The sequence below is a fragment of the Drosophila santomea genome, chromosome X, assembly GCF_016746245.2.
Source record: "Drosophila santomea strain STO CAGO 1482 chromosome X, Prin_Dsan_1.1, whole genome shotgun sequence".
NCBI classification, from domain to species: domain Eukaryota; kingdom Metazoa; phylum Arthropoda; class Insecta; order Diptera; family Drosophilidae; genus Drosophila; species Drosophila santomea.
In genome coordinates this window covers 19,484,365-19,500,397 of record NC_053021.2, presented here as the reverse complement: position 1 = coordinate 19,500,397, position 16,033 = coordinate 19,484,365, and the positions used below count along the sequence as shown (strand labels likewise).

General features: G+C 46.9%; 1 protein-coding gene across 11 annotated transcripts in view; it reads right to left on the bottom strand.

Moving 5' to 3' along the window:
- Positions 1–3,011: 3,011 nt before the first annotated feature.
- Positions 3,012–16,033, bottom strand: part of LOC120455472 — a 78,264-nt gene continuing 65,242 nt past the window's right edge. For 4 of the 11 annotated variants that reach the window (XM_039641695.1, XM_039641696.1, XM_039641694.1 and 1 more), the window contains 12 exons: positions 12,202–14,147; positions 11,224–11,460; positions 10,415–10,800; positions 9,749–10,339; positions 9,099–9,660; positions 8,482–9,030; positions 7,158–8,429; positions 6,091–6,221; positions 5,312–5,317; positions 4,275–5,042; positions 4,058–4,198; positions 3,012–3,990 (listed from right to left, as the gene is read on the bottom strand). In XM_039641695.1, the coding sequence (XP_039497629.1) occupies positions 3,919–3,990; positions 4,058–4,198; positions 4,275–5,042; positions 5,312–5,317; positions 6,091–6,221; positions 7,158–8,429; positions 8,482–9,030; positions 9,099–9,660; positions 9,749–10,339; positions 10,415–10,800; positions 11,224–11,460; positions 12,202–14,131 (6,645 nt within the window). In that variant the 5' untranslated portion in view covers positions 14,132–14,147 and the 3' untranslated portion in view covers positions 3,012–3,918. The remainder of the gene's footprint in view (positions 3,991–4,057; positions 4,199–4,274; positions 5,043–5,311; positions 5,318–6,090; positions 6,222–7,157; positions 8,430–8,481; positions 9,031–9,098; positions 9,661–9,748; positions 10,340–10,414; positions 10,801–11,223; positions 11,461–12,201; positions 14,148–16,033) is intronic. The other 7 variants (XM_039641699.1, XM_039641703.1, XM_039641702.1 and 4 more) reach the window with 7 other exon arrangements.

The window sequence follows — 16,033 nt, the reverse complement described above, 5'->3', positions numbered from 1 at the left end:
AGTTCAAATTTATCCAAAAAAAGCCACAAGCCCAAAAAACAAAAAAAATGAAAATGTAGTAGATATACTCACAATAATTTAAAGACATATATACACATATATTTTGGAATCGACATTTTGCATCTTTTTTGTTGACATCTTCTAAATCTAAAAACGAGATTATTATCAAAGCAAAATTAACGAAATTAGCTAAATTATTACAGGCCCTTGAGCTGAGTAACAGTTGTAAACATCTAACTGCAAAAATTAAAATGTTTCTCCAGTCACCTTCCCCGCAAACTTAAAAAGAAACTAAGCGAAAAATGTATAAAAAACGATGTAGAAGATCCAGAATATTGGAGAAAGGTTCATATAATAACCAATAGGACTTAAGTGGGTTCGGATCGAACGAACTTAGATCAATTTTAATGCAAGCTTCTTCAGAACTTAAATACAACCAAAAGATAATGTCTCTATCTCCAGAAATTGGAACTATTAAACGCGATATATAGCGTCATCAAATGTTTGAAATCAAGCAGAGTTGCATGGAATACATTTTGATGGCGGAAATGAATGCAGCGGAAATGCCGCCGACATTTTTTTTTGGAAAGTGCACATAAACACACTCAAAAAGAAGAGCGTACGAATAAGATGGAAATTAAATGTGAAACTTGTTCGCCATATAAAATCCAATTTATATTGTTGTGTGTACTGATTAAATGACCGTGAACATATTACTTATATACACGAATATATATATATACATATATATATATATATATATATAGATGCATATACATATAGATATACACACTTTGCCATAGCCAAAAAATCGGAAGAATAAACTTGAACAAGAAGTTGGGAATCAATTTCTAACAATTGCATGTATAAAATGATACAAAGTAAGCAAATGAAACAATGCAAGTAAAAGTATTCGTCAATAAACATTATTTCCAAACACAGTAACCGAAAGGTAATAAGCCTATTAATGGGAATCATCTTGTCTTGGATTACTTGCCCAAAGTAAGTATACATCTTGCTTAAGTAGTCAACTTAGTGACGAAACGCACCAGTGGAGTGTTTGTAATGTCCCAGCATTATTTAGTTTCCCAACAATTCCCGATATGCAAGCAAAAATAAATCAAAGGTATTTTTTCCCATTTTCTGTTTATTATGCTCAATTTTTGGTTTTATATTTTTGTTACGCATGTGATTATATATTCTTTTATTTATCCATTTGGTTTTCGGTTTTTTTTTTTGGGTTTAGTTCGGCTTTACAAATAATCATCGCTATGATCGATCTTATATAATTTCTATGCAATTAGCCCGTTTTAATAAATATTTAATATATTCATTAAATTTGTAATGCAGTTTCACATTCCATATAAATAATGTACACCAAAAAAAAAAAAACAATTCATTAAATATTAGTTGTTGTATGCATTTGTTTTGGTTTCCCTTCATCTCTTTGGTTTGCTGAAGCAGTTTTTATGTGTTTTATACTTTTTTTTTTGTATAATAATTTGGTTTTTTTTGTCGTTTTTCGGTTTTTGGTGGGCGTGGGCGTGGCCCTTGCCAAGCAGCGGAAATGAGGCCAAATAGTCGATCAATTCACAAACATCAAGCAAATGCCCCGGTGCAGTTACATATGCAATTGAATCATACTCGTAGTTAATAATAGTTCTCTTAGTGACTGCTGCTGCCGGTTGCTTGTGGATTGCGATTGTGGGGCCAAATAGCGAGTATTTTACACATACATATACACACAAAGAAATGCAAATCTCCCTTTCTCTCTGGATGTCCGACTGTCTGCCTGTCTCTATAGCTGTCTCTATAGCTGTCTCTATAGCTGTCTCTATAGCTGTCTCTATCTCTGTTCCTGTTGCCGTCTCTTGCCGTTCGAGTGGCTCTAAAATGCGGGCCCAGATATACGTTATTGCAGGCTAGTCCGTCTCTTTCTATTTCATATGGCTTATAACGGGGGTCTATCTGTCAATCTCTTTCTAACCCGGCTATCCCTCTCTCTCTCTCTCTCTCTCTCTCTATTCTCCTGCTGTTATCCTTTTTTATATCTATCAACTTGTTTAACGAGTAGTAGCACAATTTTTGGACGAAGATGGTTGAAATCGAAGCGTCTAAGTGAGTGTGAGTGTAAGTGTTTGCTAAACTAAATCCTCTATTGGGGGGTATATGTTCTTCTCGTATATGTGAGGGGTGTAAAGCGCTCCTTAATTTACACATGGCATACATTACGATCTGGCTATATCCATAGTTAAGGGGGGGGTAGGGTTTTGAGGGTTCAAAAAAAGTGATTTTTTTTAATTGCATATTATGAAAGTATAGTAACTCAAGATTGTTGTCTGTAAATAGGAAGTCAATCGGAGCAAAACTCACAAAGATATAGCTTTGGAAGTAGGCGGGTCTCGAACGACTACCTGAGTAATCCCTCAGCGGGGAAGTCAGCAACAAAAACTTTAAACACGTTTTTCTCAAATCGATGTTTTTTGAGTCGGTGCACTCTGTATCTCAAAATCTATTCAACCGATCGTTCTCAAATTTTTTACAGTATTTCCTTACATAATTTATGAGGTAACGCTGTCGAGATTTTTTCGTTTTTGATTTTAATTTTTTTATTATTAACAACAATAGTCATGAACTTTGGCCAAAAATCGGTATTTTCACTTTCAAGTTTTGTAAAAAGTTCAAAAATTATAATAAATGGAAAAACTCGACAGGGATACCTAGAGGGACATAAAAATTGATGGAAAAACTTTGGGTATTTCATATCAGATTATCCAGTGCTGAGGTATGACGTGCACCGCAAAATGTATTTTTTCTGAGGCGCCTGCGAAGAATTGCTGCCATTCGGTCAATTTTCAATATTTTTCAACCAATATTTCACAGAATATAGTTCAAATACTACTCTTTAATGTACAATAATCAGAAATAAATTTACTTTTACCGTACGCCCAAAAAAAAATCTGTAAAAACCTGTTTTTTTCTCCCTTTAAAACCCTACCCCCCCCTTAAATAACTATCAACTATTCTCGGCTATGGGTGCGAGTAGAAAACGAAACGCTGCAGTTACAATATCCATTTTCAGTTTCATTTTCATTTTCATTTTCATGTTCATTTCCATCTCCATTTCTCTATCCATTTCCATTTGTTTATATAAATATATTCGGGATGGTGTTATATAGTGTGTGGATTTTATATACTATATCAAAAGAGCTGCCTGCCTCGCCTCCTATCTGAATTCGAATCTGGTTTGGTTTGCCTTTTTGAGTTGCCATGCCTTTTTTTGGATTTCATTTTTTGGTTTTTACAATAAGTATGGGGGTAAGCATACATATATGGGGCTTCTGTTACTATAGCTGCTGTACTCTCTCTGACTAATGTCGCCGTTCAACTAAGCTAAGGACGTTTTCGCAAAAAGGTCATTCTGTTCATATACTCGTCTGTATATTTATGTATGTTGTATATATGCATGTCCTGGCCGCTGGCCCAAACTCTCACACAATATTAACTATTATTACTAAGCTTTGCAAAAAGGCGTGCCATGTGTGTGTGTGTTGGTGTGTGTTAGTGTGTGTTAGTGTGTGTTAGTGTGTGTTAGTGTGTGTTAGTTATCGCTTTCTCTTATTTGTCGTAGTAGCTGCTCTTAACTCGTCTCCGATCGAACTTTGTCTAGTATTACTCACAAAAAAAATCGATACACTCGTGTGTAGTATATGTTTAGCATATATGTATATATATAGGTACACACGCATATACACACATATATTTACTCCCTCTTTCACGTTCTTTCTCTATATGTATAGGTATATATACTAAATATCGTAATAACCTTGTAAGGTTGTGTTTTTCTTTTTCTTTTTGTTTTTGTTTTTTCTTTTTTTATAGTTAACAATAATCGCCGTTTATTACTCTGCCGCAGGCTTAAATATATATGGGATTTTCCTGGCCAGTGAGCAGGCGGAACATGGACGTGGGCATCGTTTTCATTAGTATCTATTAATGAATGAACGTATGAATTAATATCGTATTTATATGTAGTATTAGCAATGCGTTCTTATACCTCGCCCACTGAAGTGGCTAGCAAGTTAACGATCTTCTCGTGGGGCACAGCCACTACGCTCTGGTTGTTTATCTCGATGATGCGATGACCCACACGAACGCCACCCCTCTCCGCAATGCCACCACGCAACAGACTGCAGATCTGCAAGAGAATATTGATAGATATCGATTAAGGTATATCTATAGGTATATATACATATATAGGTATATCAACTGACCACTCCGTTTTGGACGCTGAAGCCCAGCTGGTACTTGGTCTCCGGCCGCTTGATCTTCACCTCGACGACTGGGGCACATGGCACCACGGTGAACTTGACCACCGTCTGGTTCTTGGTGTTCTTGATGTACGTCTGGCAGGTGGAGAGCGGCAGACCCACGAGGCTCAGTCCATTGATGGCGATCAACTGGTCGCCGATGTTGAGCTGCCCACATCGGGCAGCAGCGCCGGAGCTCATTAGATTCGCAATTACCACGGTGGGCAGCATGGAGCCCCAGCCGCTTTCCACGATCACCACGCCCAGTATCTCGCCCTTGGCTTTCGGAACTACCACCTCCTTTTGCAGCTCCTTCTTGGCAAAGATCTCGAGTTCGTCGCCGAAGATCTCCTGGCTGTTGAGCACCTCCTGGTAGTCCATCTCCTTGACAAATCGATGATCCTCAATGCCATTCGCCTTGAGGAACTCCATGTAGGCCACCTGAAAGGCCTGGCCAATCGACTGGGCAATGAATTGCGCCTCATCGCTCTCGAACACGTGACAGATCATCTTGGGCGTGCGATTCGGCTTGGGTGCATCATCGATGTCCTGGGGAACAAAGCGACGACGGGCCATCAGCACCACCAGATCCCCGATGTCCGCAATGTAGGAGATGGTGCGCAGGGCGTGATCCATCATGATCTCCTTGAGGTCCGTGTTCAGAACCATGATCTTCTCCGTCGATATAAACAGATCCACCTCTGTGCTGGGCTGCACATCGCCGTCGGGTGCCTGCAAAATGATTTTTAATGTTTATAATAACTATGGATCATGCTTAATCGGTTGTGGAACTGGATAATTGGCGGGATCGCCGGGAGACAAGCTTTGATTTTGGATAACACAAGAGTTACAGCGGGCCAAATGTGTTGGGTCCAATTTAATTCAAGGCAACTCAGGCAAACGACAGGTGGTTGGGTTGGGTTGTTGGGTGTTTTGGGTGGGTATTTGTTGGGTGGGTATTTGGGTGTTTTGGTATTCGCTCTAGTGTTTCCATTACTTACCAGCGCCTAAAATGCGAATTGATTTGGATTTTTATTCAATATAGATTCGGTTTTTTTTTTTGTTTTTTTTTTTTTAATATGGCGATACGTGGTTTCGTTAGCGTGGTTGGTCATCGCGGATGCGGAGCATTTGATGTGGAGGAGGTGATGCATGAAAATATAACAGTAAACAGTTAATGAGTTTCTTTTTTTTCTATAGTATTTTTTTTTTTGTTGTTCCCAAGTTCGGTCCTTCAATCAGCTTAGTGGGCTAGTGGGTGGCGGGAGAGGTGGTGGTGTTCGGGCAAATCAAAAATCGGAGATCATTGGGATCAAAAATAGCTGATAATTGATAATTTTGCTTAATTGGTGCAGGGGGCAGCTGGGGTAGCAATTCAGGTGATTGCCACAATCTAATATTTACTTGAATATATGTATGTACTTTAGTCTTGAGACTTGACAAGAACACCACAAATTCAAATTATTTAACTTAAGTATAACAATCGGAATTGTCGTTGTTCTTCTATTTCAATGACATTCTTTACTTCTTTAATTCATAAGGGTTAAACAAATGCGTTGTAAACGATTAAAGGATAAAGGACTATTTTGCAAGATCTGTGGCAGCCTCTGATCTGGATTTTCTTTTACAGGATTACAGGATTACAGGATTTCTACCCACTACAAACACAGAACCGATCGAGGCGCAAAAGAAGCTACAGCTGATCGAAGCAATCGATCGAGTCGGGCGAGCATTACAACAAATAGCTGGGAAATGGGAAGGGTGTCGAAGGACACTTTACCTTTATCCTGGAGACGGCCTCCTCCGCCTGCATCATGCGCGTCGACTTCGTGGGCTGACCTTCGCAGACCAGCTGCGTGGAGCCCAAGTACTTGGCCCTGAAGAGAACGCCCTCGATGAGCACTGCACCGCCTGCAGTTGGTGAGAAGATGAAGGACTTGATTAGCAACTCGGTTGGCAAGGAGTCGGTGATCATAGAGTACATGTCGCGTGTTAGTTGATTGGTGTGGTGTACGTGCATGTGTGGGCTAGCAGTCTATTATAAAAACTGATCTTATCTGATCTTATTCCATATCTGTTACGATATACTTATTGCTTTCGTTTAATACTAATATAAAATACATTGTTAAATATTATTATCACTATTTTGAAAAGCAACCACAATATGCAGGACTTTCGCAATAAATCTATTAATACTTTCGTTATATTCCCTAAAAGACTAAAATTCTATGTTTCTATATATGTATGTAGCCACATTCCTTGTTTCGTGTGATATTGTTAGTGTTGTATCTTAGATGCTATTACAAAATGGAACTTTATCTTACAAAGTATGGTACACACACACAGACACAGTAAAATGAAGAGTAGAGTTTGGTTTATTGATTTGGTTGAACGAACGAACGACGCATGCAAAAATACGCAAATAAATATGCGAAAGAATACAGAGAAATGATAGGTAAAAAATATATATATACGATTAATACGGATTGTCTTGATCAAAAATTGGATTGATTGCAGATAATATAGGATTATCGAAATTACACATTATACAATACAATTTCGCATTTACATCGCAGCCACCGATTGAATGTTTCTGATTTTGAATTTGCTCTGCTCTACGCTTTCGAAATTAGGCGTTTCGTTGTTTGCGACAATTGCGACAACGACAACGACAACGACAACATCAAATGCACACCGACAACATGGCAGGCCACTATATATATATATATATATATATATATTATATATATGCATATGGATATACGAATATACGGTTATTTGGTTATACATATATGGGAACAATATATATAGGAACAATCAAACGAAGGATAAACCCAACACATTTACCTTCTTTGCTCTTACTCTTTTTCACTTTTTTCTCGCCGCTGTTGCTGTTGCTGCCGGCGCCGCTGCCGCTGCTGTTGTTGCTGTTGTTGCCACCGCCGCTGCTGACGTTGTTGTTGTTGTTGCTGGCGTTGCTGTTGGCCACCACAGCTGCATTGGCACCCGTTCCAGTTCCAGATCCCGCTCCCGCTCCCGATCCAGCTCCAGTTCCCGATCCAGCTCCCAATGGCATGGCGCTGCCACCGTTAATGGCGCCCATCTCCTGCTCGCCCAGCTTGACTGCTCCACCCGGATTGGTCATGCCTTGAGCGGATCGCTCCGATCCGCCGCCATTACCGGGACTACCCAACGCCGGCGTGCTGGCCACCACCGTTGCCGCGGTGGCCGCCACAGCAGAGGCAACCACATCCACGCCGCCGGCACACAGATCCCCGCCAGAAATGGGCATTATACTGGGCGATTTCTCACTGTGCTCCGACGAGCTGCGCGATAAGCTGCGCTGCACCATGCCGCCAACCAAGTCGAGCAGCTTGCCACCATTGCCGGCGCCCAGCGTGAGACCCAATCCCAATCCGGACTGACCCTTTGGCGGAATCGGGGGCGGCAGTTCCGGCGTGGAGCTCAGCAGGGCATTGTAGCCGTTGCGCGTCTTGGTGCTCGGTATCTGCTGCTTGGGCGAGATCTTCGAGAGCAGCGAGCGCGGCTTGCGATCCCAGCTCTTGTTCTCATCGTAGTAGCCCTGGTCGTCCAGCCTCTGGTGGCCCAGCAGGCGGTCCGTCTCCAGATCGGTGTCCACGTCTTCCTCGTCGGCGCTGTGATTCTTTGAGTGATTATCGGAGCCGGATTCCAGCAGATCCTTGCCAGCGCCACCGTCCAAGTGTCGCGATAGCCATACGGGTGAGTTGCGGCCAGGTGATGGAGATCTTTGGACTGCGGCAACGAGGTTGGTTCTCTCCGGAATGGGCGGTGGCATGCCGCCGTTGGCGCTGCTGCTGCAATTGCTGCTGGCGCTTCTGGTCTTTCCACTTCCGTTTCCGTTTCCGGTCGCGATACCATTTCCGGTTATCGTCGAGGTGGGCGAACTGCGCTGCAGCGTGGAACTAATGGCCGCCGCCAATGGAGTGTGCTTGGTGCTCGGCTGCAGCAGATCCACGTCGCTGCTGCCATTGGTGTTCACAACGCCACTGGAGCAGCCATTGATGTTGGGCTTGCGATGTGGCGCCGGAGCGGGCGGAGGTGGCGTCATCTGCACCGTGTCTGGACGGTGGAAAACTCCTATAAGTAAGTGTAATGTATTACGTAAATAGGAGATGATAGTGATAGTTACCAATGGAGTAGAGCGAATCCAACTCCGGATCAATGTTCTTGAACACTTTGCTGTGGTTGCTGGGACTCTGATCTAGTGACAATGTCTTTGGCGGCTGTGATTGCAGCTGCGGCTTACCCTGCGACTTCGCCTGCCCATTGTTGGGACTGTGGACGAGTGTGGCCACCAGATGGTGACCCACCACGCCGACACCGCCATTGCTATCCGTTGTGCTGGTTGTGTTGGTGGTGTTGGTGTTGCTGGTGATGGTGATGGTCTGGTTGTTCATGCTATTGAGGCTGTGGTTCGTCGAGATGCGCTTCATGTCCATCAGCATGGAGATGCCGCCACTGCCACCGATGCTGGTGCTGCCGCTCAAGCTGTTGGGGCACTGGCCGCCCTGGTTGAGCGTCGACTGCTGCAGGTTCTTCTGGTTGTTGTTGTTGTTCTCGGTGTCACTGGTGTGACCGGAGGAGAGGCCATCCTCCAGGACCGGCATGGCCGAGGCATAGAATTTAGCGTAGTTCGAGCAGGAGGTCGACACCCCGCCATTCATCTCACCCGAGAGACCTGGAACATTGAGGATTGGGATTTGCTTAGCCTTCGGTTACTCGAACGGGGGTACTCAAACCACTTACTGTCCATATCGCCGCAGTTGGAATCGTAGTCGGTGGTCTCCGGCGAATAGCGGTAGTTGTGGCCACCACCCGGACCCACGCCTATTCCACTGCCCACTCCCACTCCCACTCCCACGCCTCCCACGCTTCCGTGCCCGCCATGTCCGCTGCTCGTGCTCAGCAGCTGGTTGTGATTGAGCCCATCCTGATCGGCATCCCGCTCGCCGCTGCTGCGACTGGTGGAGTCCAGGAAGAAGTCAAAGTCCCGTATCAGCGGACTGCCGCTATAGTGTCGTCTCGATCCGCTCATCGGCTGAGCGGTGAGCTGCGCCTGCGATTGCGACTGCTGTCCATAGCCAGCGAACACAAGGCGCTCGGAGGCGATGTGGCCGGATGTGGGCGGTAACGCCTGTGGGCGGTAGTTCTGGTCACGATCCTGGTCCAATGGCTCGTCCTCATCCTCGGCCTCGTCGTTCTCCTCGTCGGCATCGTCGTCGACCTCCTCGTCGTCATCGGCTTCCTCCTCCTCGGCCAAATCCTCCTCGTCGCGCTCAAAGTTGCTGTGGAACTCGTACTGGATATCCTTGAAAACAATATTGGATATATATTTCAGCGTTAGCAACAATTAGCAACTAATTAAAGTGGAAACAAGCAATCTCTCTCCTACTCACAATGCTGTCCACATCGCTGCCATTCTCCATGATGGGCTGCTCGTCGGTGGAGGGGCACTTGAAGAACTCCTCCAGCACCTTGCGCGTCTCCGAGAACTCGTACAGATAATCGAAGGTCGATGATTTAGTGTGCAGGCTCAAGGGCACCAGTCCGCTGCCCGTTGCTGCTGCATTTCCGTTTGCTGTTCCATTTCCGCTTCCGTTTCCGGTTGCGGTTGCGGTTCCATTGGCAGTGCTGCCCGCCACTGATGTCGGTGGAGCTTGCGCCGTTTGCGGTGGAGTGCCCGCCCGGCTGGCCAACTCTCCTGCAGCGAATCCAATGGACAGACCCACTGCCTCCGGAGTGGTCAGGTCGGATATGGTGCCAATCTCGGACACATCGTTGCTGGTGTCCTCCGCATTGTTGTCGCTGCTCAGCGGCTGTTTGTTGGTGTTGGAGTTGTTGTTACTGTGACTGCTCATCAGACTGGCGAAGTGCTGCTGCTGATGTTGCAGCTGTTGCTGTTGCAGCTGTTGCTGCTGATATTGCTGCTGCTGCTGCAGGGGAGGGGAGCTGCTGCGTGGCTCACGACTGGGCGGCGAGATGATGCGCTGCAATAAATAAATGACGTATAAATAAAAGAAATATGAATATGATTTCAGACAAGGCGTGTGCACCCAACCCACCTGCGGAAATCCCGGACGCACTGGATAGCTCTGGATGGGATTGGGCGAGTGCGGCAGCAGAGAGCTGAGTATGTTGTGGGAGTTGTGTGGATGGCTCTGGGCCAGAGCAGCCAGTGCTGCGCGGGCGGCCGTCTTCTGCAGCGAGGTGGCCGTGGAGCTCAGCGGTGGTACGGTGGCCATGGGCACCTGCTGCTGTGGTTGCGGTGCTGCTGTTGCTACTGCTGCTGCTGCTGCTGCTGCTACTGCTGCTGCTGTTGCTGTTGCTGCAGCTTCTGCCGCTGCTGGTGGTTCGCTTTCGTCCGCTGCTGCTGATGCCGTCGCCGCCGCTCCAGTGGCCAGCACATTGCTGCTGGTCACTCCAATGCGTCTGGGCGAGCCCTCGTACTCTGCGGATGAAAGCGATTTAAATACGGGCTCAAGTGGATGCAGTTATTCGGAATCAAACCGGGAAAAACCAAAAAACTGCCGGTAAAAAATATGTATATTGCCCACCCACAGGGATTTGCACAACTTTTTATATATCTACGCAGGTAGATTGTTGCAAAAAAAAAAAGAACTTTATTTAAACAAGTGGATGGCACAGAATTTAGCACTTTTGTTACTATTTTTTTGAGGCAGAGGGTCAGCAAAAATTTAAAACGCTTTTTCTGCAGCGCTCAAGTGGCCTCAGTTTTCATTTATGTTAGTAGACTTTGAAAGCTGACAGACAGACGGTAAAAGCATTTTAAAGTAATTCAAGTAATTTGCTAGTAATTTTGAGGTTTTGTTAAGTAAATATAGTTGGAGTAATAAGGCAAGGCAAAAAGTACCAATGATGCCGTGACGCGACTCCACGGCCAGCGTGTAGTTGCGCTCCAGCTTCCAGGCGTCCAGCTTGTCCAGCTTGTCCAGCTTGTGCTCCCTGTAGACATTCACCTCCGGATTCTGACTTGGGTTCGTATTGTGCATCTGGTGCTGCTGGTGCTGCTGGAGCTGCTGGTGCTTGTCCACCGGCTTGCCGTGTTTGCCGCCCTCCTCCGCCAACGTTTCGGTCGTAACGCGCAGATCTGGATGATGAGAGATGGGGATAAACAGAGCACGGATGAGGGGCAGTGGCAATGACAAGGGTTGGCATCAAGCTTTCGGAGGTTCCGACGGTTGCTGACTGAACACAACTGCTTGGCATGCCAATTAATTGCAATCAATTAAATTCCACTTTGGCGCGCTTCCTACGCTTTGTTCCCATTCCCATTTCCATTCCCATTTACCATTTACCATTCACCATTCACCATTCACCATTCACCATTTGCCCATGTTCCTGGCAGTGGGGCAACATGGGGATGGCCCTTTCCGGAATTCAGCCACTCTGGTGCTTTGGTCCGTTTCATACATATTTGCAGTACACTTCATTACGCATGATTTGCAATTCAATTACCCGGCCCATGTCTATCAGTCCCGGCATTCAGCCAGTCGGAAATTGGTTTCGCAGGCTCTGCCCCAAAACGCTCCACCGAGTGGAGAGCCGTTGGTCCTTCAAGCCGCAAATTGCTGCAGGCACGTGCAACCGCATAGGTTGCTGCTGCTCGAAAAGAAGCAACACTGTCAATGGTGTATCCATATAAATAAAAGGTTTCTGTGCCCCCAGAATGCCATTCAATCATATAAATAGGTTTGCTAGTCTGCCTGCACATAAAAAACCTGCTCACAAATGTATCAAAATGCATTCTTCTCACACAACTGTGCAGTTCTTCTTCAAGCATTTAATCTAATTTCAACTTGTATGCATTTCAGATATGGTTTCTACTTACGCTGCCAGCTCTCGTTGGGATCTGCATTTCCATTGACCAGGCGATGATCCCGCTCCATGTCCCGCTCTCGATCCCTCTCTCGGGATTCCCGCTCCTCGCCGTAAACGTGTCGCTTCCTCTGCTGCAGCTGCTGCTGCTGCTGCTGACCCGCCAAGTGGCTGAGGTGGTTGTCCCTGGCCGCCTGCACTTCCTGCAGTTGCAACTGCTGCTGTTGCTCCAGCAACAGGTGCTCTCTTTCCCTTTCTCGTTCCCTCTCTCGCTCCCTTTCCCTCTCCCTTTCCCGCTCCTCGCGCAGCCTCATCTTGCGCTGCTCCCGCGGCTCCCAATCGCCGGGATGCTGATCCAACGATGACTTGCTGCCATACAGATAGTGGCTGGCCAGCGGAGTCAGGCCGTCGGCACAGGGATTGCTCCTGGCAGTTGGAATCTGCTGATGTTGCTGTTGCTGCTGCTGTTGCTGCTGCTGCTGTTGCTGCTGCTGCTGTTGCTGCTGCTGCTGCTGCTGCTGCTGTTGCTGTGGAAAGCTGCGATTAACTGGACTTCGACCCACCCGCAATATGTGCTGCTGCTGCGATCGCTGACTGATTCCGTAAACCTGCTCCCGCTGCTGGTGGTAAGCTCGTCTGGCTGAGGCATGCGTATGCTGCTGCTGCTGCTGTTGCTGCTGCTGTTGCTGCTGCTGTTGCTGTTGCTGCTGCTGCTGCTGTTGCTGCTGCTGTTGTGGCTCCTCGGAGTACTCCGTGGGCGAGTGGAGCAGCAGACTGGCCCGTGTCGGCGGTGCCTCCCAGTAGTTCTCCTTAATGAAGGGATTCTGGCTGCCGTTGCCGTTGTGCAACTGTTGCTGCTGCTGCTGCTGTTGCTGCTGCTGCCTGTTGCTGGCGGGCAACGCACTGTTGCGTTTGCGCGGCATCTCCGTGTAGCCGGGCCCGGGACCACGCCTACTATCGCCCACCGTGTGGTAGTAGAACGAGGCGGGATACTCGAGCACCTCGCCAGCAGCGCCGCACCTGCTGCTTCTGCTGCCCTCCACAACTGACTCGCCCGTGGTGTCCTGCTCCTGTTGCTCCTGCTGCTGCTGTTGCTGCTGGTGTTGGTGGTGGTGGTGCTGCTGCTGCTGCTGCTGCTGTTGATGCTGGTGGTGCGGTGGTGTGGGCGGCGTGAGTGGTGCACACAGAAAGGGATTCGTGGAAATGCGAGGCGTCACCGAGGACAGCGATTCGGAGGAGTGCGAGGATGTTGAGTGTGGCGGCGGTGATTGCGTTATAATGTTCACGCTCTTGTAATAGCTGGGCGTGCTGGTGGGCGTGGCCTTGGGCGGTGGCGGCGGACTAACACTGACGTTGGCCAACGGCTCCCCAACCACTCCCGCTGACGTGGGGCTGCTGCTCCGGTTGCTGTTGCTGTTGCTGTTGCTGTTGCAGCTGCGATTCACGTCATGCGTGGGGAGGACATGTTGCTGCTGCTGCTGTTGTGCTGGCTGAAGTTGCTGCTGCTGTTGCTGCTGCTGCTGCTGTTGCTGCTGCTGCTGCTGCTGTTTGGGTCGGCACTTGGGGAATAGCAAGCTGATCTGATCGTTGAGCGGCGGCGATGGCGACAGCAGAGCCTGCGACAGGATCAACGGCGGCTGCTGTTGCTGCTGCTGCTGGTGTTGCTGGTAGCCAATGTTGTTGCTGCTGCTGCTGTTGCTGTTGCTGTTGCCGTTGCTGTTCGTGTTGCTGGTGTCGCAGTCTAGCTCCAAGCTGCCGTTCAGTGCGTAGTAGCCGCGTTGCTGGTAGGGCAACTGCTGATGCGGCTGCTGCTGCTGCTGCGACTGTTCCTGCTGCTGTTGCTGCTGCTGCTGCTGCTGGTGGCTGTGATGGTGGTGGTGATGGTGATTACTGCTACTAGTTGTTTGTCCAGCAGCCAGTGTTGTCAATGTTGTGCTGACCATTATTGTTGCCAATAAACTGCAAGTAAACAGGAGTAACATTAAACGAATATCTATAAGCGCTGGCAATAAAAAGCATGGAATAGGCCACTTAAACAGACAAGTAGACAATGTCCACCATGGTTCACGTCCTGCGTGGCAGTTGTTTTAATAAATGCAGGCACCCTGTCAACCTTTGTCATGTCCAAGTGGCAACAGGGCATGACAGTAACGAGTTCTGTCGCCGTCGTCGTCGTCGTCGCAGTTGCTCCTCGATCCGTCCGGGTCACGTTTCACGGGGGTAATGGCCACTGGAATGGTTGCAAGTTGGGTGTGGGGTGTTGGGTGTTGGGTGTTGGGTTGGGGAAAACAACAACAACAACAACAACAACAACAACAACAACAACAACAACAACAACAACAACAACAACAACAACAACAACAACAAAAAATGGCCGCCATAAGACGGGCAAATATTTAATTGTCCACCGCCTCACCCAGAAGGGAAATTCGCAATTCGAAATGCAAAATGCGTAACACTCGTGCAGCAGCCAATCAATGTCATTGCGCGATTGCCGTCGCTTTGTTGAATTGAACATTTCAAATTCAAATTTAAAATTTAAAATTTAAAATGCCCGCCTGCGATGGCCGGCCGTTTAAGTTGGATTCAATTTGCATTTGTTACGAGCTTTTTGTCATGTGGCATGCAAATGACCCGCACTGCTGGCTTTTTCGGCACTGAACAGCATGTGCAACTTGGGTAGAAATAAAAAAAAAACGTCAGTAATATGTTTAACTTTAGCATTTTTCTCACATAGGTTATATGCAAATAACCGAAAGTCCGGCGAGAGAGTGAAAAAATCAATTGAATGGGGGTTTTTAATCCGATTTATTTGGCTTCTTTTTTTTTAGGAGCTCTCAATAGTGGCTGAAACACGGCACTTCAATTGAAATGGAAAGCATTATAAATTACGTTTGATTCGTTAATAACATTTAATTGTTTCTAGCGATTGAATCACGTGTGCAACCTTGGGTTGCTTGCCCCAAAAAGTGGCCTCTTAAATCGCTTTAAGCTTTAAGCATTCACATATCCCTTTTTGGGATCTCAACCGCCCCATTTTCGCATTCCATGGCCACACAAAACTCCACCCACAAGTTATGCTAATGCGTGCGGTGTGTGCGGGATGTGTGTGTTTGTATTCGTGTGTGTGTGCGGGTGTGTGTTTGTGCCCTGGGCCTAAAATATTTTCCCAACAATCAAACTAAAAATTTTGAAAAGGATTAACAACAACAGTAGTAGCAGCAGCAGGAGGCACAAGCGAAACGAGAAAAAAAAGTCAGAGAAGCGTAGAAGTGCACACAGAGAAAAAAGGGCTTACATGGTGAATGATTATGTATATTGTAAAGCTAAAATTGCAGAGCCTTGTATGTATTAAATGGTAGGGGTGGGTTTCTATTATTTCGCTCTGTGTAGCAATCTCACGTACAAGTGGGGATAACCGAAGCGAGCAGCGAGATATGTGAGCCGGATCCTGTTGGTCCTGCTGCCGTGCCACTTGCTGCTTCTGCTGCTGCTGCTTCTGCTGCTTCTGCTGCTTCTGCTGCTGCTGCTGCTGCTGTGCGTCTCGCATCGCTTTGTGCACTCGCATGGAAAATATGCTTTCGTTTTCTGGAATACCACACACACACACACACACAAAAGCGGGGAGCTGGCCAAAAGGCAGCAAGGTGGCAAGGTGGCAAGGAGGCAAGAAGTTCGGGGGCAGCAGCAGAACGGAGGGTGGGGTGCTCCTTCACAACCAAAATCTACACAACAGCTAACATGGCATAACAGCAGCAGCAACGACAGCCAGAGTCGCATCCGGAGGATGAAGCCATGCCATCCAAAATCATCCAAGGATGAGTGGGCCAGAGCAACATTTTCTT